General features: G+C 50.4%; 1 protein-coding gene across 5 annotated transcripts in view; it reads left to right on the top strand.

Moving 5' to 3' along the window:
- The window catches only part of CHST3 (carbohydrate sulfotransferase 3), a 40,220-nt gene extending 22,474 nt beyond the window's left edge, over positions 1-17,746 (top strand). For 4 of the 5 annotated variants that reach the window (XM_082632634.1, XM_082632635.1, XM_082632638.1 and 1 more), the window contains 2 exons: positions 10,387-10,608; positions 12,011-17,746. In XM_082632634.1, coding sequence (XP_082488760.1) covers positions 10,451-10,608; positions 12,011-13,292 — 1,440 coding nt within the window. In that variant the 5' untranslated portion in view covers positions 10,387-10,450 and the 3' untranslated portion in view covers positions 13,293-17,746. Of the gene's footprint in view, positions 1-10,353; positions 10,609-12,010 lie in introns of all 5 variants that reach the window. The other variant, XM_082632637.1, reaches the window with a different exon arrangement.
- The last annotated feature ends 7,424 nt before the right edge of the window (positions 17,747-25,170 follow it).

The following is a 25,170-nucleotide window of genomic DNA, read 5'->3' on the forward strand; positions in this document are numbered from 1 at the left end:
TGCAGGTGGGGTGACTCTCCAAGCAGCGGCTCAGGATCCGGGCTGCTTCCACATTGTATTAAGCTATTGGAACATGTGGCCTCCAGTCTTGCCACAGCAAGAGAAGAGAGGACCTGGAGAATGTGTGGGAACATTTTAAGGACCAGGACTTGAAGTGGCTTATATCACTTTAACCTGCATCCCCACAGGTCAGAACCTGGTCACTGGCCCAGCCTAACTGCAGGAGGGGCTGGGGAAGGTAGAGGGCATGTGGGTACCTGGTGAGCACCAAGTTTCTGCCAGTTGTTTCCCTAGAATTTCACCCACACAATATATTATGGAACATTTGGTTCTTCAATCTAGTATGGGAAAAAGTGGCACCACGCATCATTTTGATTTGCCCTTATATGCTTTCTTTAGGCAATTGGCCTCAACCTTTTTCTGCTGTAATACCCATGGCAGATTATGTTCACACTCAAGACACACTCCAATGGACTTGCCCAAATTTTCCCAAAATCCAAAAAACACTTTGTAGGAAAGCCCTGAGACTTTTAAAATTTTGGCATTCATAAAAACATATAAAGGCATGTGAGTAACAATATAAAATTAGCCGTGTGAAGATCTTTGCCAGCTGTGGTGTGGAATGTATGGGCAGCCGTTCTGTGCCGTGTCCTAGGCTCTCTGCAACACTACCTCCACTCTCGTTCATGAAAGCACAAGCCAAGCGAGGGAGAAATGTAGAATTATAAGAACCTTGCATCCATTGCAGTTCTTTTCAAAAGCAATTTTTTTTTTTTGCAAATTTTGATGCTTTAACTATTCTTAGTGACCTCACCATTAATTGTAATCTGTGGTGTTTTGTTCAGTAATGGCCTTTATGTGTTAAATGAAAGGCTTGGAGGATGGATGTACAAGGCACATGTGCTTGAATGGAAGGTTTATGTAGGAGGAGACTTGGAATTTGGCTGGCATTGAGGGGTGATGTCAGACAGCAGAATGGTAAACTAAAGGGGGGTGAGGAATTTTGTTTGGTAGCCAGTAAGGATCCTGTAAAGTTGGAGAGGCAAACTGGTTTGATCTCACATGCCAGCGCTAATGGATTGGCACTGCACTGAGAAGGCTTATGAGGCTACATCCAGTCTCAGCTGAAAAGAGGACAATGATTGATTAGTGATGTCTGCCCCAGGCATAGGACTGCTGAGTGGAATGTGTACCATTTATTTGACATCCCTGTGCTGAAGGTTTTTGAGTGGGCTAAGCTATGAGAGTCAGGGTGATAAAGTTTGGCAGGGCCATCACTAACCTGGGAGGCAGGAGACCTATGTAGTAGTTCAAGTTTTGTCACCATCCAGTTATGCCTTGGTCAAGCACTTCCCTTCTCTGAACCTGAATTGCTATAGATGAAAAATGAGGAAGGGTGGATAAGAAAATTTCCAAGTCCTTTCCAATCCTGACATTCTGCAGTTTTAGGGCAAAAGCCATGTTTTTCATGATTGGTGGGGTAGTGTATAGGACAGATTTCTCTTGGACCTTTCCGAAAGAAATGCACACTTGCACAGTTGAAGGCAAGTACAGCTAGAGTTGGAAAGCCGAGCTGCTTTGTGTAAGGCTGCTGGCCTGAGTCCCTGCTGACTCTTCACACGGCTAATTTTATATTGTTACTCACATGCCTTTATATGTTTTTATGAATGCCAAAATTTTAAAAGTCTCAGGGCTTTCCTACAAAGTGTTTTTTGGATTTTGGGAAAATTTGGGCAAGTCCATTGGAGTGTGCATGATTTTGTCCTGGGGGCAAAATCCACTGGCATTCAACTTGACCTCAGCCTGACAGATCTGAGGCCTGATGCCTCTGTTCACCACAGCCAGAGTGGAGCTGGCTACTCCACAGGGGTCCATTGTACCCCATGGCTTCTGTCATTCTGCAGCCACACTCCTGTCAGCGCACTCAGCACTTCCTGGAGATGGGGGGCCGTATGGAATCTGTGAGCAGCTCTGGCCTATAGGCAAGCTTAGGAGAGAGCATCCTTAAGGGTTCTGCCTATGGTGTTTCTGGGCCTCTCTCCAGCTGCTCTGCTGCTTCAGGGCTACAGGTGACTGCAGTGCTTGGGATGGGGAAAGTCAGCAAGTTTATCCCCAGATGAGGCTGAGAGTGAGGATGAGATGCCCAGAGCCAAATGCTATCGATAAATGAGCAGATGTTGGCTCTGCCTTAGGGGTGTTTCTAGCTATGGTCAGATCAGGTTATCACTGTTTCCTTCACCCTGGTATTTTTAGGGGACTGAGACTCCTACCCCACTGCAACCATTCCAGTACTTGCCACTAGTCACAAGCCACAGAGTCTGCTGCATCTGTAAAGACAGGGTGAGTGGTTCCTTAGTAGGACCATTTATCACAACTTGGGCTTGGATTAAGCATTTCACTAGCACCTTATTGAATTCCTCATGGCCACTGAGTATACAGTAGATGCTGTTAAGTGTCCCATTTATAAATAATGAAACCACTCAAGTTTAAGTTCCTTTCCTAGGGTCACAGGGCTTCAAAGTCAATATGTAAAAGCAAAGAAGTCAAAACAGTCGCTGTATAATTTGTTCAGGCTTTTCCAAAATATCTGTCTGTGTTTCTATGTCTGTCTCTCTGTCTCTGTCTCTTTCCCTCTCTCTATATATATATATAAAATCAATGGCATGTTAGTCATCTTCCTCACTAACATGGGGGAAGAGAAACTACAAGAAACTCAGCCAATTCTTAAACACAGTTATGAATCCATTCATTCACCTCACAAACATTATGAGCCCTGCCACGTGCCAGGCGCTGTGGGTGCAGCAGAGAACAGGAATGCTGTCCAAGGAAGGAACCAGGGATCCTCCTGGAGTCCTCTGTTGCCCTCCTTCACCCTGCCTATTGTTTATGAATACATTTCTTTTTTTTACTGGGGAAAATAGACATACCATAAAATGTACTATTTTAACCATGTTGAAGTGCACAGTTCAGTGGCATTAAGTGCATTCATGTTGTTGTGCCACCTTCACCACTATCCATCTCCAGAACTTTTTCATTTTCCCAGACTGACCCTGTGTCCTCATTAAACACCAGCTCCCCATTTCCCCTCCCCCCAGGGCCAGGCAACCACCCTTCTCGTTTCTGTCTCTACAAATTTCGCTCCTCTAGGGACCTCATGTACGTTGAATCATATGGGATTTGTCCTTTTGTGTCTGGCTTATTTCACTTCATAAGCATACTGTCCTCAAGGCTCATCCACACTATGCAAGTCACAGGCACCACGCGGGTTTCCTTAAGGTTTCACATGTCTGTCCTTCCTCTTGTCCACTCTGTCCCTGCTTGCTCAGGCCGCCCCCTCTCTCCTGGACCAGTGCAGAAGGGACAGCCTGCTCTCCCGGCCTCCAGTCCTCCTTCTTCCAATGCATTTTCCACGCCGCTTTCAAAGTAATCTTACATTTCTCTTTTTAAGCTTCAGATGAGATTTTAAAGCTTATTAACTAAAGTGGTACATGTGCATGGTTGTCAAAAATTCAAATCCAAAAGGGTAGAAAGTGAAAAGAATCATCACTTAATACTCCATCTTTGTAGCTGCGCATCAGCGTTTTTAACCCCTGCCTGGCTTGCTTTCATCGTGCCAATGCGCCGCAGTTACTCAGCCAGCCCTGTCTGCTGAGACACTCAAGTCGCTTCTCACACGTTGGACTTCCAGAGCTGGGTGCACATCCTTGGCCACGAATCTCAGCCCACGTCCAGGTCGGTTCCAAACAAGCCAACAGACTCCTCACCAGGCTGCCTGGCTGCATGGCTATGGGCCTCCTGGACACCAGCCTCTGCTGCAGCTCCTGACTGGGCAAGGGCTGGAAAGCCCAGAGCAGTGGGTCGGCTCCGACGTGGCCCAGGACCTAGGGTTCAGCGTGAGAGGCACGGGAGGTACCTGTGTGGATAGGGAGGCTGGGAGTGTTCTCGAGGCCCGTATCCATGCAGCCGTCAGCGTTCTGCACAGGATGTGCTTCTCACACAGCTGAGCAGGCCCTGGGGGTAGAGAGTGTGCTGCCCCATACCCCCCCGCACAGCCAAACGGGGCCGAGGGGCAGCGGGGTCTGTCCCGGCCAGGGCTGGCTCCCTCCGAGTCTGTGGAGGTCCCACCCCCACCAGGCTGGCCTCAGCCCCGTGGTCCACCTCGTGGCTCTGGCCCACAGCTTCTCACGAGTTCTTGGATGCCCACTGCCACTCAGGTGACACATACCTCCACCTTTGGAGCACGTACTCTGGCTCTATCTTGGCTGAGGTTGGACATGTGCCCAAAAGGAAGTTTTAGATGGTTTGTTCTTGGGAGAGGAAGCTGGAGCCCTGGGATGTGAGGACCTGGGGAGGAATGATAGCCCCGGGCTGCGCAGGGGAGCATCCATCAGCCAGACCTCCATCCACTTCCTCATTCTCTCATTCCTTCTCTCACTGGTTCATCCAACGGCTCCTGGACATTTACTCTCTTGTCAGATGCTAAACTCGACAGCCCAAGCCATCTCTGGACGTCCCTTTGTGAAACAGAACCTTGCCTGGACAGGCCACTGGATGGACTCCTGCATCCCCCAAGCAGAGGTCACCTATGAGCACGTGTGCTCCTGCCCTCCGTCTCCACTCTAGGGGATCCAGAGACAACTCACAGAAAGCCCCCCGAGGTCTCCCTTCCCAGGTGTCTGGCGACACGGCATGGTTGCGGCAGCCTCCCGGCCCCCTAGGGCTGCAGCCCATGAGTTAGTTCAGAATTTTCCCACGATGGGCTTCACTGCTCACATCTCTGCACAGGAGCCTCGTCCATCTCAGCTCCTGGCCTCCCTCAGCTCAGGCGGCTGCTCCTCCTGCCCAGTGCAAAGGCTGTGAGCAGGGCCTGCCACAGCTGAGGCCCCAGTCCCCACCGTGCTCTTGGCCCCGAGCAAGCCAAGGGAGGGGAGTGGAGCTTTGATGCCTGATGCAACGTCTGGCAGGGCCCATCCCTTATCAGAGCGCCGTTCGCCGCAGACTCTGGGACCCCACCTCCCCCACGGGAGGCAGCGGCGGGCCCAGGGCCTGCCTGGGAGCCATCCAAGTAGAAAACTGTTCTCTTGTGAAGGCCCCTTGCCAGGTCACGAGGGAGGCCTGAGCAGAAAGGCCTCCGAGGGGAGAGCCGGGTAGGGGAGCTGGTGCCTAGAGTTTCGGGCCTCAGATCACAGCCTGCTTTCTTTCCAGTGCTCCCTCACTGAGATTGCCTGGGATGCCTTCGTTGGTTTCTGTCCTCCCTACTGTTAGCACATGGCTGGAGAGACTTGGAACTGAAAGCCACAAGGCCTGGTTTCTTTATCCTCAAGAAGGCATCCTGGATTGATATAATTCAAGAGACTGATGTATGTGAAGCCCCAAGTGCCAGGGTTTGCCCATAGTACACACTTGTAGCACACACGTGTGGTATATACGTGTAGTATCCACTCAGCCCATGCTCGTAGTACACACTCAGGGCATATAATCAGTGCACACCCGCAGCACAGGTCACAGCGCACACATATGCTTCACTCAGGGAACAACAGCTTTTTCTTCTTCCTCTTTGTATTTTCCATCAACTTAGAATGATTAAGCATCTCACAGTGGGCTAAGTGCTTTGGAAAAGGCATCCATCTATTCATTCTACAAAAATTATGAGACACCTACTATGCCTGGTGCACATGGAGCAGGGCACTGGGCATACAAAGATGAAGCAGACAGAGAGCTCTCCCCTCAGGGAGCTCACATTCCAGTGACTGAAATAGGCAGCAAACAAGTACATTTCCATCCCGGAAGGAAATAAAGCAGGGTGCTGAGAGGGAACATGATAGGAAGAGGGGAGATGGTCAACATTAGGTCAGTGGTCAGGGAAGGACTCCGGAGGAGGGGACATTTGAGCTGAGTACTGAGTATAACTGGGCCCAGGATGGCTGCCCCACTCCCCACTGCATCCAGGCAGAGCTGGGCTGGCACATGCCCCTGGCCTTCTTCAGCACTGACCTTGGTGCCCTGGAAATATGACCTCCACTGGCATCCCAGCAGGGACATATCACCTTTTCCTTTGGCTATCACAATTTCCTTTTGCTGGTGTTGGGGGGAGGAAAGGTATCAAGTACTCCCCTGGGAGATGGCGTCCGCCAAGAAAAGGAAGAGATTTTTCATTCTTCCCATGAGCCAAGCAAGGGGGGCACCACTGGTTTGGGGGAGGGGGGTAGCACAAAGTTTTGTCCAGTGTCACAGATATCACAGACACACTTCTTGCAAAGGGCCTCCTGCAGGCCAGGTTCTACCTGAGTGACCCCCATCCCAGCCCTGTCCTCGTCCCTCATGACCCGTGACCTCCTGGCATCTGTGACCCTCTGCTACCCCTGGGTCTAAACCTCTCTCGCCTGCCTGCCCACTTGCCTGCTGGCCTGCCAAAGCTAACCCTAGGGGTAGCCTGCCTGGGCAGGGCAAAGGAGCCAACAGCCTGCCTGCGGTTTCATTTGGAGGAAGTTTTCACCCTTGTGTCTTCCTTTTAGGGCAATGTTGTGAAGGTTCTCAGGAATCTGGTATTATTCGGGGGGTGAGGGGGCTGGGACAGCGACTCAAAAATAGAAACAGTGCCCGGAAGGGAGGGGAGGAGAAGGTTGAGGATCTTTGTCATCGAGGCAGCCAAAGTTGTAAATCTTACCAAAGATGTTAGACCCAAAAGAGAGAGGACAGTGAACGCAACTCCCCCTGGGCCACACCTGCCTTTTCTCCCTCTCCCATGTACCAGATACTGCTCCTCACAGCAACTTTATGCAGTAGGAACCACCCTTTCCATGCTACCAGTGAAGAAAGTGAGGCCCAGAGAGGTTAAGTCACTTATACAATGCCACACAGCGTGGTAGACGTGCAGAAAGGACGAGAGCCCAGGACTTTTGGTCCTAGCTCCTTCTGCTTCCCTCACATCATCAGACCCAGGCAACTCTCAGCTGAGAGCCGAGAGGGAAGAAAGCCAGGATTTCAACCCTTTGTGCTCTGCAGACTCAGTACTGGGGCTCACAGTCCCAGCAGGATAGGTGGCCTCGCGTCCCACCACAGGCTAAACTGGGTGCCTGGGGAACATGGCCCTGCCCGGCATTCTGCAAATGAATGCTGACAGCCTTCCAGGCACCAGCTTCAACGGGTTGACTCACCATTGGTTTGCTGGGCAGCTGATATGTGGTGGGTGCCATTCTAGACGCTGGTCCTGACTCCAGAGAACTTGCAGTCTGGGAATGGGAGACAGACAGACCATCAGCTGGAAAGCCCAACCACATGTGCTATGGCAGGGGTGGGGGGGGGTGTCACTGTGGAACATCAAGAGGCTGGAATGACATAGATCTGAGAGGGGTGATCAGACTGCTGCTGTTGGGCAAATTAATTAATCTCTCTCAACCTCAGTTTCCTCATCTGTAAAATGGGATGGTCGCTACCTAACAGGGCTTTTGTGAAATGAGGAAATGCAAATCAAGTGCTTAGCATGACGCCAGGCATAGAGTAGTAACTTTATAAATTTCAATAAATTTCATCTACCCATATCCTTCTAGTTGACTCTTTCAACCACAGTGTAAGCCCCATGAGGGTATGGGCCGGGTCTGCTTGTTCACTGCTGTATTGCCAGTGTGCCTAGAATGGCACATAGTAGGTGCTCAGAAGATATTTGTTTAATGAGTGCATAGGAAATGGCCCAGAAGAATTAGGAAGAGGCAAAAATATTCAGTTGCCCTTGAAATGGCCTTGCAGCCCTCTTCCCTCCTGGCTCCCCTCCAACTACCCACACTCACAAATCACCCCAGCATTCTGCCAGGGAGAGCTGCCCACTGCCCCAACAGCACTCTGCCCTGCACAGCTGAGGAACTCCACTCCAGGTGCCAGGGTACACATCTGTCTTCTCACAAGCCTCACTGCTTTCTCCAGAGGGTAGATTTTCTGGCTGTCCCTAAAGCCACTTCCGTTTTGTGATGAAGGTGCAGCCCTGGGACCCTCCTTTCTGCCCTCCCACTCCCCCATGTCATCAGCTCGGAAGAAATCCATCTTTCCCAGAAAGAAGGATGGTCCTGGATGTCCTGCACAAGGTCACCATGAGATTTTTCCAAACTTGGAGCAGACTGTCTCCCATGGATGAGGGTCCTCGTGAAGAAAGGGATAGACTTTTGGAGGAGGGGGTTGTGCTGGAATCTTGGGGCTTGTGGTACGGGACAGTGTGTGTGTGATGGTGAGGACGAGTGAAAGAAATGGTGATTCAGGCTCCATTGGGCAATGGTGTTTTTACTCCAGCTTTAAAAAATATATACACTTTCCGTTAAGAGTCATTTATTCCTTTAACCATTCTGTCATTTAGCAGCCATGCAGGAGTGTCTCCTGTGTGCCTGGCCCAGTGCTAAGGGATAATGAGGGAGCCAGACAAACTCCCCGCCCTCCACAAAGGGATGATCAGCACTGAACAAGTCATTACAAGTGGGCCTGCTTTATGACAAAGTCTCAGGTGCTAAAGGGAGTCTTTGTACTGTGGCGGGGCCGAGGGGGCCCTAACCTATCCCGGGGAAGCTGCCCCACAAAGCTGAGACCTGAAGGCCGAGGCCATGTGAAGGATTTTGTTAGAATTCACATGCTATGGTGGAAAACCTTTAGTTAATTTTTTAAAATTTATACATCCGGGACTTCCCTGGTAGCACAATGGTTAAGAATCTGCCTGCCAATGCAGGGGACACGGGCTCAATCCCCGGTCCGGGAAGATCCCACATGCCACAGAGCACCTAAGCCCGTGTGCCACAACTACTGAGCCTACGCTCTACAGCCCGCGAGCCACAACTACTGAAGCCCGCGCACCTAGAGCCTGTGCTCCGCAACAAGAGAAGCCACCGCAATGAGAAGCCCAGGCACCGCAACGAAGAGTAGCCCCCGCTCATCGCAACTAGAGAAAGCCCACGCACAGCAACGAAGACCCAACGCAGCCAAAAAAAAAACAAAAACAAATTATACATCTGCATGGTAAAATTTCTAATAGTGCACAATGTTACACAGCAAACATTAAGACTCACCCCACCCTTCTCTCCTGACCTACCCGTCCCTTTGTTACAGGCCTTGTGTATGCCTGTGGTCACAGTCCACTTTTCTCTCCCTTAATTTTTTTTTTTCAAATGGGATCATACTACATCAGAGGTTCTCAACCTGGGATGATTTTGTACCTCCCCCTGCCCAGAGGACATTTGACAATGTCTGGAGATATTTTTGATTGTCACATCTGAGCAAAGGGGATTCTACTGTTATCTAATGAGTAGAGGCCAAGGATGCTGTTAAACATCCTACAATGCACAGGACAATCCCCACAACAAAGAATTATCTGATCTAAAATGTTATTAGTGCTGACATAAAAAAGAACGAAATAATGCCATTTGCAGCAACATGGATGGACCTAGATTGTCATACTGAGTGAAGTAAGTCAGAGAAAGACAAATATCATACGATATTGATTATATGTGGAATATAAAAAAAGGGTACAAATGAACTTATTTACAAAACAGAAATAGAGTCACAGATGTAAAAAACAAACTTATGGTTACCAAGGGGGAAAGTGGGGGGATATTGGGAGATTGGGATTGACATATACACACTACTATATATAAAGTAGATAACTAATAAGGACATACTGTATAGGACAGGGGACTCTTGTAATGACCTATATGGAAAAAGAATCTTAAAAAGAGTGGATATATGTATACGTATAACTGATTCACTCTGCTGTACAGCAGAAACTAACACAACATTGTAAATCAACTATACTCCAATAAAAATTTTTTAAAAAGTCAATAGCGCTGAGGCTAAGAAACCCTATCCTATATAAACACACTATGTCTGCAGCTTGCTTATGTATAATATATATACATTATTTATATATAAAATTATAACATATTGGGCTGGCCAAAAAGTTCGTTTGGGTTTTTCTGTAACATGGAAAAACCTGAGCGAACTTTTTGGCCAACCGAATATATAGTAGATTATTCACGTCAGCATTAGTAGATCCACCTCATTATTCTTTGTGGCTGCATAATAATCCATTGCTTGCTCCATCGTATTTTATTTAGATGTTTTCACTCTTTTGCTATTGCAAGCATGTTTTCTGCAAGGAGTATTCTTTTCATACACTTGCCTTTCAGTCATGTGTGAGGTCAAAGCATAAACTGATGGAAGTGACATGGACGAATCAGAAGGTTCATTGGTATTTTGAGTGATCTCATTTCAAGTCTCTGGGGCATAGTCCATTGGGAGAGTGGGTCTGGGGTTCTGACAAAACAGGGCTGTGGTCCCCAAAAGTCTGGTGGAAAAGCTCCTGTTTGTTCTCATCTACAGACAAGGGTGTCCTGACGGCTCATCTCTCCACAGGACCAGGTGTCCCCCACCTGAACGACGAGCCAGGTCCTGAGTGATGTCCCCAAGCTGAGTGCCCATGGCCCTACCCTTCCCCATGGAGAAAGGACTCACTCTGCCCCAGGACTGCCGACACTTTCTGCACAGCCTGAGAATGAGGAGCAAATATGCCCTTTTCCTGGCTTTTGTGGTGGTGGTTTTTGTCTTCATTGAAAAGGAAAATAAAATCATATCAAGGTGAGGGATGCAAGCACAAGTCTTCCCTATCAAGGTGGGGTGGGTGGGGGCAGAGAGGTAGCTTATAGGGCTCTCTGTGGACCTACAAAGGCAATCCCTCAACCAGTAATCATCAGACCTCTCCTGTGCCCAGGCAGTAGGTCATGCCCATGTCCTCATGACTACACAGCTGTGAGATTTGGGCTCCAGACTCAGGCAATCTGAGTTGGAATCCTGATTCTGGCACTTTTTTTTTGTTTTGTTTTGTTTTTTGGCCACAGCGCACGTCTTTCAGGATCTTAGTCCCCCCACCAGGGATCGAACCCATGACCCCTGCAGTGGAAGTATGGAGTCCTAACTACTGGGCCGCCAGGGAATTCCCCTGATTCTGGCCCTTTCTAGCTGTGACAGCTTAGACAAATTATTTCACTTTTCTGTCTTAAGTCACTCTTCTGTAAAATGTGACTAATGATGGGGCCTGCCTTGTTGTAAAGATTAAATAAGAAAATGTAAAAAGCATTTAGCCCTGTGCCTGACACACAGTTGGTGTCCTATACTTGCTGGCCATGGTTATTATTATTAATTAACTTCCTGGCATAGGACGATGCCTCACATTAACAGCATATCCCCTATACCAATCTGAAGTCATGGATGAGGGTGAGGCGGGGTCCTGGTTCAGATACCGTGGTGGGCAGGGCTGCCATGTTCAGCTGCCCAGGTTGTGCACTGTTCAACTGCAGGGGTGTGCACTCACAACGGCTACGCTGGGAATGCTGCCCCCTAGAGTTGGCGATGTACCGCTGTGTGCAGTGGCCCTGCTAGTGGGCCTGCAAGACATAGAAAGATTTCACAGACCTCCTCTCCCAAGCACAACCCCTGCAAGAAAGCATCAACCAGGATGGGTAGGTTAGGAATAGGGCTATGTAGTAGGCACTATGTCAGTGCCCTGCCTGGGTTCCTTAGCATGGACTGCTCCAGTTTGTGCCTACTGGGTCCTATTGCAAGATCCTGCAACTCTCCACCCGAGGGCATTCTCTCCACCTGCACACTGGCAAGCCACAAGTCCTGGGGAGTAAATGCCTCTGGGAGCAGCCCTCAGTCAAGGCCAGCTGGGAGCTTCACACCCCTTGGGTAGAGAATCCTGAGGTGTGTTCTATCTACACCGTCTCCTGGGGTTCCTCCGGCAGAGCGATTTGGCCACAGGGGTAGCCTGCTCACCCTTACGGACTTCCTTTCCTCCCTGCCTCACTTCCCTACCCCTCTACCCGTTCTTCCTGTGATCAAGTCCCAAATAAACTACTTACACTCAAATCCTTGCCTCAAAGTCGGCTTCTGGGTGATTATCCTGGGATGCTCCTCAGGGTGGCACAGGGGATGGAGTCCCCAGTCAGTCATTGACCCCGGTATCCCTCTGTTCTCACAGGGTCTCGGACAAACTGAAGCAGATCCCCCAATCCCTGGTAGATGCCAATAGCACCGACCCAGCCCTAGTCTTGGCCGAGAACGCATCCCTCCTGTCCCTGAGTGAGCTGGATTCGGCCTTCACGCAGCTGCAGAGCCGCCTGCGAAACCTCAGTCTGCAGCTGGGCGTGGCGCCGGCAGAGGAGGCTGAGGAGGAGACCGCAGAGTGGGAGCAGGAGTCCCGCCCACCCGCCGAGGCCCCGCCCCGGCGCCACTTGCTCCTCATGGCCACCACGCGCACGGGCTCCTCGTTTGTGGGCGAGTTCTTCAATCAGCAGGGCAACATCTTCTACCTCTTCGAGCCGCTGTGGCACATCGAGCGCACGGTGACCTTCGAGCAGGGCGGCGCCAACGCCGCGGGCTCGGCCCTGGTATACCGCGACGTGCTCAAGCAGCTCTTCCTGTGCGACCTGTACCTCCTGGAGCATTTCATCATCCCGGCACCCGAGGACCACCTGACCCAGTTCGTGTTCCGCCGGGGCTCCAGCCGCTCCCTCTGCGAGGACCCCGTCTGCACGCCCCTCGTCAAGAAGGTCTTCGAGAAGTACCCCTGCAAGAATCGCCGCTGCGGCCTCCTCAACATGACGCTGGCCGCCGAGGCCTGCCGCCGCAAGGAGCACATGGCAATCAAGGCTGTCCGCATACGGCAGCTGGAGTTCCTGCAGCCGCTGGCCGAGGACCCCCGCCTGGACCTCCGCGTCATCCAGCTGGTGCGCGACCCCCGCGCTGTGCTAGCCTCCCGCATGGTGGCCTTCGCTGACAAGTACGAGACCTGGAAGAAGTGGCTGGCCAAGGGACAGGACCAGCTGAGGGAGGAGGAGGTGCAGCGGCTGAAGGGCAACTGTGAGAGCATCCGCCTGTCCGCTGAGCTGGGCCTGAGGCAGCCGGCCTGGCTGCGGGGCCGCTACATGCTGGTGCGCTACGAGGACGTGGCCCTCAGGCCGCTGCAGAAGGCCCAGGAGATGTACCGCTTTGCAGGCATTCCCCTGACCCCGCAGGTGGAGGACTGGATCCAGAAGAACACCCAGGCGGCGCACGACGGCATCTACTCCACGCAGAAGAACTCCTCGGAGCAGTTTGAGAAGTGGCGCTTCAGCATGCCCTTCAAGCTAGCGCAGGTGGTACAGGCTGCCTGCGGCCCCGCCATGCGCCTCTTTGGCTACAAGCCTGTGCAGGACGCCGCCTCGCTCTCCAACCGCTCCGTCAGCCTGCTGGAGGAGCGCGGCACCTTCTGGGTCACGTAGGGGACCCGGGGCGTCGAGCACCCCTCCTGGTGAAAGTCCCGCCTTGCCTGCCTCACCCAGGCCAGCTGGGAGACTGCAGCGCCGCCGCAGGGGTGGGCAGGAAGACGTGCAGGGCGTAGGTGGCGCCTGCGCTGTAGAAGTAGGCCCGCAGCCCGCTCGCTTCCCCGCCCTAGCTGTGGGCCTGGAGCTTCCCGCTGAGAACAGGACAGTGGCCGGTCCTTTTGAGGGCTGTCAAACCCAGACCTAAGGGGCTGTGGTGTCCTGAGCAGGCCCAGGCAAGCCCGAGCCTATTGACAAGCCTTTCTCTCTTCTCTCCCCCTCTCTCTCTCTGTGTCTCTCTCTCTGTGTCTCTCTCTCTGTGTCTCTCTCTCTCTCTCTCTCTCTCTCTCTCTCACACACACACACACACACACACACACACACACACAGAAATATACATGAAACACACATAGATGCCTGTAGACCCTGTGGGTCAGAGTCCACAAATATTTAACAACCAGAAGGGGTTTCAGACACTGGCTAGTCACAGTCAGACCCCCTGCTGTATTCAGTGTCAACCTTTCAGTTTCTGAATTTCTCCATAATCCAGTGTGGCATCTGGGTGGGTCCCTGGGGAGAGATGAAATCAGCTCTATATAGAGCTACAAAACACAAATACACACATAAAGACAAATACCTACACTCACACCACACGCACAGGCAGAAGAACATAAAAACACAAACACACAGAAAAAATCTTCCCCGTTGCTTTATGCTTTATCTGTATCACACACCTAAAGGAAAGCCTCTGGTTACCTTTTAGAGTTATTCGGGGAAGGGGGAATGATATAGTCATGGGCCATGACCCTGTTCCCCATCCAAGTTTGAGGCTGAACGGTGGATACAGAACTGCCAAGTCCATGGCCTCTGCCCCCCTTAGATTCTCGTGGCTACCTCCCCTGACCCATTCATGTCCTTGCTGCCAGCAGGCAGCATGGTTTGAAATGGCATGGCTGACCCTCGTGTGATTGCAGCCCGAAGGCCCTGTCCTAGCTCAATTGGCTCCCCAAGAGCAGGTCCATATATAAAAGCGGCCTCAAGCCTGACTGGCAGGAGCATCAGTGGTCCCTGGAGGCAAAAGGCAGCTCATGAGTCCTGTCATTTCCAGCCAGGCCGCTGTGGGGCAAGGCCCAGAAGGAAATACAGAGTGCTCTTGAGGGAGAAGTCACATCAGGATACCCCGTCCCCTGAGAAGACAGGGGACAGAGGTCAGCCACATGGTTGGTCATCATGGTTATGTGGTTAGTGTCTGGAATTCCTCATTTAGGGCTCTGGGAAGAGTATTGCTCAATGTTGGATGGGGTGCATGTTTTATTTTTATTTTTTTTAAGTTATTTATGGTTTGGTCTCTTGTGGCTGTGTTTTCAGGTTTGTTTCTGCAGGAGTGCTGCTTGGAAGCATTGTGGGCTTGAGGGGCTGAGGGGGGCCGGGAAGACCAGTGGGGAGTACTTTGGCTCCTGCTGGAGGAAGAAGAGGAGGAGCCTTCCCCCAGAAGGACCAGAGCCAAGGTGGCCACATGGCAGCCCACAGTGCCCCACGGGCTTTTCTGTTTGATCCCATGTGGAACAAATCTCAGAAACCAGTGGCGTTCTTTGCTGAGTGTCCAGAGGCAGCATAAGTTAGCAATCCTCACCCCCTCCCCAAGAGGCCAGATTTGAACATCTCTCCCAGGTCCTAACATATTTCCTGGGGCATCAGGGGCCTATGACCAAGCAGATGTCCCCAGGGTGGAAGCGTTTCCCCATTCCCACCCCAAACTGGGGAGCAGAACTCAGTACCACCTCAGAACTTGCAGGAAGCATCAGCAGTTCACTAAGGGCTGTTTCTGATTTCCTGGACAACCTCTGTATCAGATCCATCTCATTGTCAAGCCCAGAGGGCTAGTTTTGTTTTAAGTATTATGGGGAGCGGGGAAATACAGGATCTGGGTCCAGCTAGTGTTGCCATAGGGAAGGGGGTGTGTGTCCTGGCAGGAAGCCAGCCTTTGAAAAGGTGAGGACAGTGGCCATCTTGTGGGATCCATTACAGTCAGTGCGTTCGAGCTGCTGGGTCTCCATCACCATCCATCACCATGGATTCAGCCAATCGAGGAAGTCTCTAGGTTTTCTGTTCCAAGAATAAATTGTGCCGGGAAATGGCTCTAATTGGGGGTCCAAAGGGACTCCAGCTCTGAAAACTTGATCCTGGGGCAGAGTGGGGCCAGGATGGTTCTGGCAGGCCCAGAAGTACTGGCCATTCTTCCCCAGCCCTTGCCCTGCTCCCTCCACTGTTCCCCACCTGGGGGTGGTGGGGGGCAGGCACCTCTATCCAAGGCCCTTTCTGGTTCCTGGGGCCCTCCTAGTGTGGACTGCAGACTTCTTCCTTCTTCCCTTCCTGTGCCTCTGGGGCCAAGGCCTCCACCCATGAGCTCTGAGGACTATGCCGAGAATGGACCTTTGGGACTTCTCAGGACATTAACAATTTGTACACTGCAGGTTGACTTAATTTATTTATTTTGTGAAAAAGAAGAGACAGAAAATATTTTATTTTTTGCAGGGACTCAAAGCTGTACCCAAATCAAAAAAGACAATAATAATAGAAACCATTCACTTCCTACATACAAGGACACTCCAAGACGATTCAGAATACACGAGAGGACAAAACTGAGAGCGTGGGAGTCACGATGGCCGCAGGGTATTTTTTTAGCTCGGTTTCCTCTTGTTGATTTGAAGATGTGACAGTAAGGCCCTTTCTGCTATATTGCCTTTGTCCAGGTATCTGAAATAGGACACAACTCAAGAGAGTGTTGCCTTGGGCTCAGCAATGCTCTGGGAACCCTTGGGGTTTAGGGAGGAGAGGGAGGGATGACTACTGACTCTACACTCCATGGGACCTGGTTGGAGTAAGGGAGCTGGGCTAGGGGAGGTGGTCCAGCTGGGAGCTAGTGCCTCCTCTTCCAGCGAGGCCAGCCCTGGTTTCTCTGCTCCCTCTGGCCCCCCACGAGCCTTCACCTCCACAGCACCCACCTGCCCGGAGACAGAGGGAGTGTTGAGGCCTCACCTCCGCCCGCCGCCAGCTTCCCCGGAACAAGAGGCTCATTCAGCAATGAGCGTTTATTCGTTTTTCTTTTTCTTCATGAAGACCTCTTTAGCCCAGCCTATAAAAATAGTACAGAACATTCCAGGCCTTGGTGAGACAGGGCAGTGTCCAACACCCTCAGGCTGCCGCCACTGCTGCCCAGTCGTGGCTTCTCCTCTGGGCCTTGTTTATAAACCTTGGAGTGGATGAGGACATGGCGGGAAGGGTCTTTGGGAGGAGGATTTGGGAGGGGCAGGATTCCTGAGTCCCATGAAGAGGGAAAAAGAAGAAGCAGATGTGCAGATCTCTGTAGCACGGCCCTTGCAGGTTATCACCAACTTATTACTAAGGTTGAGAGACATAAGCAAATTCTAGCCCTCTGTCGCTCTATGTGAGGCACTCCCTTGAAAATAAGTAACTAAATGAACAGGAAAAAAAACAATGTTTGTCTGCCAGCACCCTCAGCCTGGGAGCTATGCCAGAGGCTGGTCTAATGGGGCAGCTGCTGACCAAACCCTTAAGAGCAGAGGACCCAACCGACCCATTACAAGAACATCTTTCCCTTCCACCTCTGCTTTCTGAACAAGCTCCAGGAGGTCCCTGTCCCAGAAGACGTGTGCTTGGCCTAGAGAGCAGACAGGAGATGTAAGCATCAGATGGTCTGGCCCTGACCCTGAAGGTCTCTTCCAGCCCTGGTTCTGTGTTAATTGACTATGAGGCCTATCCCTTCCGAGGCCCTGGATTATAGAGGACTGGATGGCCGTGTCCCCAAGGCAGTCCTCTCCCACGCCCATCCCCAAAGGCTGAAAGCAAAGGTGGGTCTCAGAGGGATGGGTTCCTGAGGCAGAGAGAGTGGGGTGGGGGAACAGATGCCTGCAGAGGATGCTCCTTCTTTCAACTTGTGCAGTCTGACGAGCTCCAAGAAGTGGATCTTGTTAGTCTGCACAAATTTAAAGAAGGAGCGTCTTCTGAGTTCCAAAGTTAATGAGTTTGCCTGTGGAGATTCCTAGCACATGGTCCAGCTAGAAGGCAGGGAGGTGGCCCAGGGTTTCCTGAATGTAGCCACATGGCCTTTCAACTGCCCATGGTTTCAGAAGAGTGGAAGCTGCTCTTTACCTCAAAAGGATGAAGCAGAATCGGCAGCTCAGATGTCTTAAGAACTTCAAGATCCTAGGGTCTTGTGACCTTTGTCATTCCATACTGTGCATGGGGGACTAATTAGTTATGTGTTTCCAAGATTACATGGTGCCATCTTCAGGGCCTAGCTCATATTGTAGACCAGGCATTTTATTTGTATTTATTTGTCAAATAAAATGACCTATGTTCCTTGCTTCTTCTAACACTGGGCTTGAACTGGTCACCCCCTAAAGTCTCCCTTTCATCTGTACTTTCTAGGCCAAGTCTGCCTGGCTCCCCTGCTCCCTCCTGGTTCCTGCAAACTCTTTTTGCCAAGAATTTTGGCCCTCTGTCATGTTTCATGGCCGCATAGTACAGGATACCCCTTCATGGCCATACATGGCCATGGTATGTACATATGTGTCCACACGTGTGTATGTGTAGCATGTCGCTCAGCCTGCTTGGCCATGTTGCTCCCAGCCCCCTTGCCATCAGTGTCCCAGATGTTCTTGTCATGGCTACAATCTCCTGGAAACACAGGGGCTGCCTTCAGAAAGCTGGTGGCCACCACCAGTCAGGATCTTCTCTGCAGAACAGAATGTGAACCCATCACCTGATGGCTTACTTGATTTATTTAATTAAAAATGAAAACGCGCAATGAGCAGAATCTGAAGTGTCTCTGCCCTCTTTTTTGCCTTTATTCTCAGCAGAAATTGGGTTGTAAAAATTTAACAGGAAAATTTGTACATCAATTATATTTCAATAAAGCTGGAGTGGGGAGGGGAATAGAAAAAAAAATAACAGGGAAAAAAATTAGCAGCAGTAGGAAAGGGGTAACTTCCAGCATGAAGCAGGTCAGAAAAACTGCCTACTCTTGAGGGGTGAAAGGCACAAGGGAAGCATGGATAAGTGCAGAGGGTGTGATGAATATTCTTTTACCAGCATGGCAGAGCTGGTGATAACTGTTTGGAGTTGGCTACAAGGATGAGGTCTGAGAGATAAATACCTCATCATTGTCGGGAAGGGACAAGAACATTAGCTAAAGGTCAGGGGACCTGGGGACAAGTCCCAGCCTTGCCACTGCCTGGCCCTGTGACCTTGGGCAAGTCACTTCCCTTAATCTGTACCCCAGTTTCCGTTAGAATGAAAGGTGTAATTAGTAGTTGACAACGATTGTTCCAAAAAAGTCCCTTTAGGGATGGATTGAAGTCAGTTGAAAGGGCAGGCAATGCTCTCACTCAGAGCAACTGTGTGTTGATTCACTTCACATGTTGAAAGAGTGCTTAAGATTTCATTTGGCCTTCAACAAAATCTCAAAAATCACCTGAGATTGCCAAGAACCCTTTCAGCTAAGAAATTTAATGCAATTACATTGCTGTATCAGTCATATCAACTTAGTGCAAATTAAATTTCCACGCTTTTTGTTTCCTAACAGCCACCTGGAGGGAATGGGCGTTTCCTCAGGGAAAAGGGCGAGGGTTCCTTTTGGAACACAGGAAGACAAAGCTGGTGGAGCTTTGTGGGTTTGGGGACAGACGGGAAGTAGGAACAGCAGCAGCCATGAGGAGGCAGAGAAGAGCTGAGCACTGGGGACAACGGTCCCTGGAGTGAGGGGGTGAGAGAGTGAAGCATGGTATGAGGAAATGAGACCTCTTCCCCAAAACTCAAACCTGTACCTCTGTCATTCCACCCAGGCCAGGTCTTGGAAGCTCAAACCATTTCCCTCCCAACCCTTAAAATATAGGAGTCAGCACAATGACATCCCGACCTGGGTGGACCCTCGGCCACCCCGTCCCCAACCAGGTGCCATTGCCGTGTCCAATCTGCTGGGGACTGGATATATTTAGTTTAATTTCTAGGCTGTGTTTCCTACCACAAATGGCCACCTGGAGAACCAAATTGCCCTAACCATAGAGCAGAGACTAGCGACGTTCCCACCTACCGGCCCCCTCAGCCACCAGCCTAGGCTGAGCCTCTTTCCACTCCCAGACCTCTTAGGGTTCCTGAATCTTCCTGCACTACACCCCAAGTTATCCACCCTGGAAAGGAGCCAAACACCCCATGGGGTCTTGGAGGGGCAGTCAGCTGGCTCCATCCCTGCAGGCAGTTTGATCACCAGCACAGAGAGGCCTTGGACTTGTGCCACTTGCTCACGGAGCCCTGCCAGGCCCCCAATTGCCAAGTCCTAGAGTCTACAGCAGTGCCCCAAGTGTCTTTGGAGGCACTGTTGTCACCTAACCTCTCTTAAGAAGTCATAGTGCACATTAGTGCATTAAAGGCTCTTAGAAGCCCTGCTTTCCTCTGTCTGACCCAGCTTACCAGGATTCACTCATAACAAGTTTTATGGGTGGAATTCTCTCTCTTTTTTTTTTTTCGGTACGCGGGCCTCTCACTGCCGTGGCCTCTCCTGTTGCGGAGCACAGGCTCCGGACGCGCAGGCTCAGCGGCCATGGCTCACGGGCCCAGCCGCTCCATGGCACGTGGGATCCTCCTGGACCGGGGCATGAACCCATGTCCCCGGTATCGGCAGGCGGACTCTCAACCACTGCACCACTAGGGAAGCCCTATGGGTGGAATTCTTTTACCATGAAAACTTTTTTTGTTTGCCGAACAAGATTTTCAAGACTTTGGCATTCTATAGAACAATGTGTACCTACCAGATACCTGCAAGTGTAAGACTAAAAGCCATGGTAAGCAGACAATAAGGTGGTAGGTGAAGTGGCTGGGGAGAAAAAGTCCAGGGTTTCAGGGCCCCATCCCACTTTCACATCATTCTCACTGAGCTGCAGGCCAGGAGCAAGAGTCAGCCTGTGGGGGGAGTAGCAGCCTCAGGGTCGCTATGGGTCAGAGTTCACAGCTCCAAGGCATCCATGCTGCTGTAATAAAACCTCCCAGTCGCTTGAAACCCTTCGTGTCCTCAAATCAACCCACACCTGCAGGGCCGCTGTGGCATTACCCAAAAGATGTGTTGACCCCCACAGAGAGTGGAGACCCTGGAGAACCAGGCCAGGCATAAACACCACAGGACACTGAGAAACTAGAGCTTGGGGTCATTCTTAAAGGAGCCATTTCTGAAACAGCCGGACAAAGGTTACCAACAGTAAACAGGTTCCCTGGAGATGTAATCCCCTAGTAGCTAGTAAACCCCTTGCTAAATGCTGCTGTGCAGTTTATTAGAAGAGCAAGCAAGTAGTAAAGACTCAGCAGGAGAGGCTTGCTCAAGAAAATCAGAATAAGAGAAAGAAGGAAGGAAGGGAGGGGGGAACGGAGAGTGACAGCTAGGAGGGGACATTCTCATGAGACTCAGGGGAAGAATAAAGCCAAGTTGCTGGAAAGAGCACCCATGAGAATAGCCAAAGCCAAGATGCCAAAGCATTTAAGGGATGTCAGGGTCAGGCCAGGCCCAGGTACACACATAGCCCTGCAAAGCACTGGCCATGGACCAAATCTATCCTGTGGATGTGTGGTCCGTGCATGGTCTGCTTTTCTTTTTAACAAGTGGCCACCACCACTTTAAAATTAAGGGATTTTATATAAAAACTAGATTTCTGCTTCCTCTTGAAAACTGGGTCACTTGGTTTGAATTACACTGCAAGCTGATGCTGAGACAAAGGTTTGAGAGCAAATGGTTTATGTGGGAGCTGCAGACAGCCTGGCAGGGGAGCAGGGGAGGAGGGGAGGAGACAGCCAGCAAAGGGTGCAGGGTTGAGCCAGCTGCCACCTTGGACAACTGGAGCTGAACGCCTCCAGGAAGTGCATAAAGCTTGAACCTTGGAATGATCTGAGCCGAGGGGTGAGGTGAGGGAGCCGAGAATATTCCTACATCAAAGACCTGTCAGTCCCCACCTCCTAGAGCAATGGAAATAAAAACAAAAATAAACAAATAGGACCTAATGAAACTGAAAAGCTTTTGCACAGCAAAGGAAACCGTAAACAAGGCGAAAAGACAACCCTCAGAGTGGGAGAAAATATTTGCAAATGAATCCACGGACAAAGGATTAATCTCCAAAATATATAAACAGCTCATGCAGCTCAATATCAAAAAAACAAACAACCAAATCCAAAAATGGGCAGAAGACCTAAATAGACATTTCTCCAAAGAAGACATACAGATGGCCAAGAAGCACATGAAAAGCTGCTCAACATCACTAATTATTAGAGAAATGCAAATCAAAACTACAATGAGGTATCACCTCACACCAGTTAGAATGGTCGTCATCAGAAAATCTACAAAGAATAAATGCTGGAGAGGGTGTGGAGGAAAGGGAACCCTCTTGCACTGTTGGTGGGAATGTAAACTGATACAGCCACTATGGAGAACAGTGTGGAAGTTCCTTAAAAAACTAAAAATAGAATTACCATATGACCCAGCATACTACGGGGCATATACCCAGAAAAAAAAACTTAATTCAAAAAGACAAATGCACCCCAATGTTCATTGCAGCACTATTTACAATAGCCAGGTCATGGAAGCAACCTAAATGCCCATCGACAGACAAATGGATAAAGAAGATGTGGTACATATATACAATGGAATATTACTCAGCCATAAAAAGGAACAAAACTGGGTCATTTGTAGAGACATGGATGGGCCTAGAGACTGTCATACAGAGTGAAGTAAGTCAGAAAGAGAAAAACAAATATTGTATATTAACGCATATATGTGGAATCTAGAAAAATGATACAGATGAACTGGTTTGCAGGGCACAAATAGAGACACAGATGTAGAGAACAAATGTATGGACACCAAGGGGGGAAAGCAGGGGGTGGGGTGGTGGTGGTGGGATGAATTAGGAGATTGGGACTGACATATATACACTAATATGTATAAAATAGATAACTAATAAGAACCTGCTGTATAAAAAGTAAATAAATAAAATTAAATTTTAAAAAGTTGTTCATATTTATACTTAAAAAAAGAATTATACATTATATTGGTACAAAATCTCAGAGTTGTTAAATTATCAGGATCTAGAAAATGCCAAGTATATATTAAAATTTACCTATGCCAGTAAAAAAAAAAAAAAAGACCTGTCAGTCTTTGGCTGAAGGTTGTTCCTTGGAAGTATTAATTCCCCAGCACTTGCCCTGCTGGCAGAACAACATTCCAAAATTCTGAAAAAAGCTGTCAGGCCCAGAGAGGAAGGAAGATACAAGTGGTTGAAAGTTTCCAGAGCACAGCGCAAGTTTCCAGTGAAAGGTGTGAGGGAGAGGAGGGGCCTGACAGCACCTGCTCCCTGGGGTGGTAGGTCACCTGGGGCTCTCATCCCAGCAGGAACAGCGGGCCTCAGTTGGGAGAAGGGTGGGGCCCAGTCTCCCTCCTGTCTCTCCAATACTAGGCAGCATTGATCATGGCATCTGCATTGATGTTTTACTTCCAACAGAGACATCCTCTCTGTCAATCCATGTCCGTCCAAAGTGAGAAAGCAACAGGTTAAGAGGGCCACAGCTGTGACTCCATCCATTAGGACAGCACCCCAGGCCCTGGAGTGTTTGAGTTTTCAAACCACAGCTTAAAGTCCTGATGGAATGCTGGGGTCTGGGCTGGCTTTCCTGACAATGCTCACCAGGGGACCCTTAATGCTTAGACCTCAGGAATAACATGGTTAGTCTGGAAACCATGGGCTCTGCCTAGGTCTGCCTGGTCAGAACACCATGGAACTCAACCTTCCCTTCACCACCTCTTATCACACCCACCTGGATTTCTCCTGCCCACCCCTTCCCCAAAACAGCTGCTGCCCACCTGTGCGAGAGGACAGAATAAGCGAGGAGGAGCACAGGTTCTTCTCCCACCTGGAGGGTGGACAGAGCCAGCCGGTATCCAGTCCATACCAGAGCTACCCTCCCTTGAAAGTTTTCAACTTCTTTCTGCTCTGAGGCACATAGTAGGCGATGCTCACTTGTGGGGCCCAAAACGCCCCTTGGGTGTGCTGTTGTGAAGATCAGCATGGCAATCTCCAGTGCCTGAGTTCAAATGCCACCCCGTTCTTGCCCACCTAGGAAAGTTCAACAGGGTGACCAAGGAGAGTGTGTAAAAAGGCCTGGAGGATGAAGAGAACTTGAAGAGTTTGGGGACCGAGAAACAGTTTGCTCTGGCTGAGGTGATGAGACAAGAGGCTGGAGAGGAAAGCTAGGACCTGAGCGTGCAGGAGCCTCTAAGTCATGATAAGAGATTGGACTTGATCCCAAGAGCTATAGGGAACCGTTGAAAGGTAGAATGAAGCAGCGTGGGCTGGCCTGATCAATTACGTCCCATTTTACAGATGAGAAGAGAGAGGCACAGAGAGCTGACATGACCGGTAGTGTCAGAATATGAATCCACATCCCTCCTCCTTGAAGACCCTTCTATCCCATCTTTCGCCTCAAGTCTCCCACTTCGATCTGTTGAGATTCCAAAGACCACAAAAAGGCCGTGGAGGACCAGAACGAAAGGCTTTCCTTTGAGATCATACAGAACAAGTCTGACCCCTCCCCTATGTGCCAGCTTTTCAAAGTCAGCCTGAGTCTGCTCTTCTCCAGCAAGGTGTCCTAGCTGGGTGACCTTGGACCAGTGAATTGCCGTCTCTGAGCCTTGGGTTGCTCATGTATACAATGGGGATAATATCAGTGTGAAGGACAGGGATGCATGCAATGTGTCTGGTTCATGGTAAGCCCTAAATAAACAGTGGCTGCTATTACTTGAAGATAGAGGCCCTTCACCCTATTCACCCTCTTCTGGATGCCGCTCAGTTAACCAAAAAATCAACAAGTGTTTTGAAAGCTATAGGGAAGCCTTAAATAGAGCATACAGTGGAACCTGGGGCCAAATAGAATAGGTCCCTCAGCATCTGCCCCAGGCAGTCAAGCTGCCCCCTGCAGGACAAATCCTGAAAACGAGTGCTGAGATCCCAGGGACAGACCTTGAGATGGTCCACAGAGCAACAGGCAACCTCCCAGAGTCTGGGTGAGTGAGTAGGACTAATCTTCTCTTTCCTTTTGGGAGCTTTCATTAATTCCACTTCTGTGTTTCAGCAGTCTCTTTCCTCTGACTTGATCTTGATTTCTTTAAGCAGTTTCCTTTCCAGGAAAAAAAAATGCCCTCTGCCTTCTGTCTGTATGAGTGGAGAGACTGACTCTTTTTTTTGTGGTATGCAGGCCCCTCACTGCTGTGGCCTCTCCCGTTGCGGAGCACAGGCTCAGCGGCCCTGGCTCACGGGCCCAGCCACCCCGCGGCACGTGGGATCCTCCCGGACCGGGGCACGAACCTGCGTCCCCCGCATCGACAGGTGGACTCCCAACCACTGCGCCACCAGGGAAGCCCGAGACTGACTCTTGAGAACCAAGAAGATCTGGGTTTAAATCAATTCATTCAAAATATTGTCCAATAGGCAGCACTTCTCCCCCCTTCCCTGGCCCTGGAGGGGTCTGGCTGGCCCAAATGGAGGTGTGTTCACACTTGGTCTGGAACCTACCGCTTCCTGAAGCAGGCAGGTCTCACGTGGCTGGGAGCAGAGCGAGAGCTGAGAAGACATGTGTCAAGACATCACCTTGGAGGGACTTCCCTGGTGATGCAGTGGAGACTCTGTGCTCCCAGTGCAGGGGGCCCGGGTTCGATCCCTGGTCGGGGAGGGGAATTGGATCCCACATGCGTGCGGCAACTATGAGTTCACGTGCCACAACTAAGGAG

The sequence above is a fragment of the Mesoplodon mirus genome, assembly GCF_964341445.2.
Source record: "Mesoplodon mirus genome assembly, chromosome: 2".
In the NCBI taxonomy this organism is placed as follows: Eukaryota; Metazoa; Chordata; class Mammalia; order Artiodactyla; family Ziphiidae; genus Mesoplodon; species Mesoplodon mirus.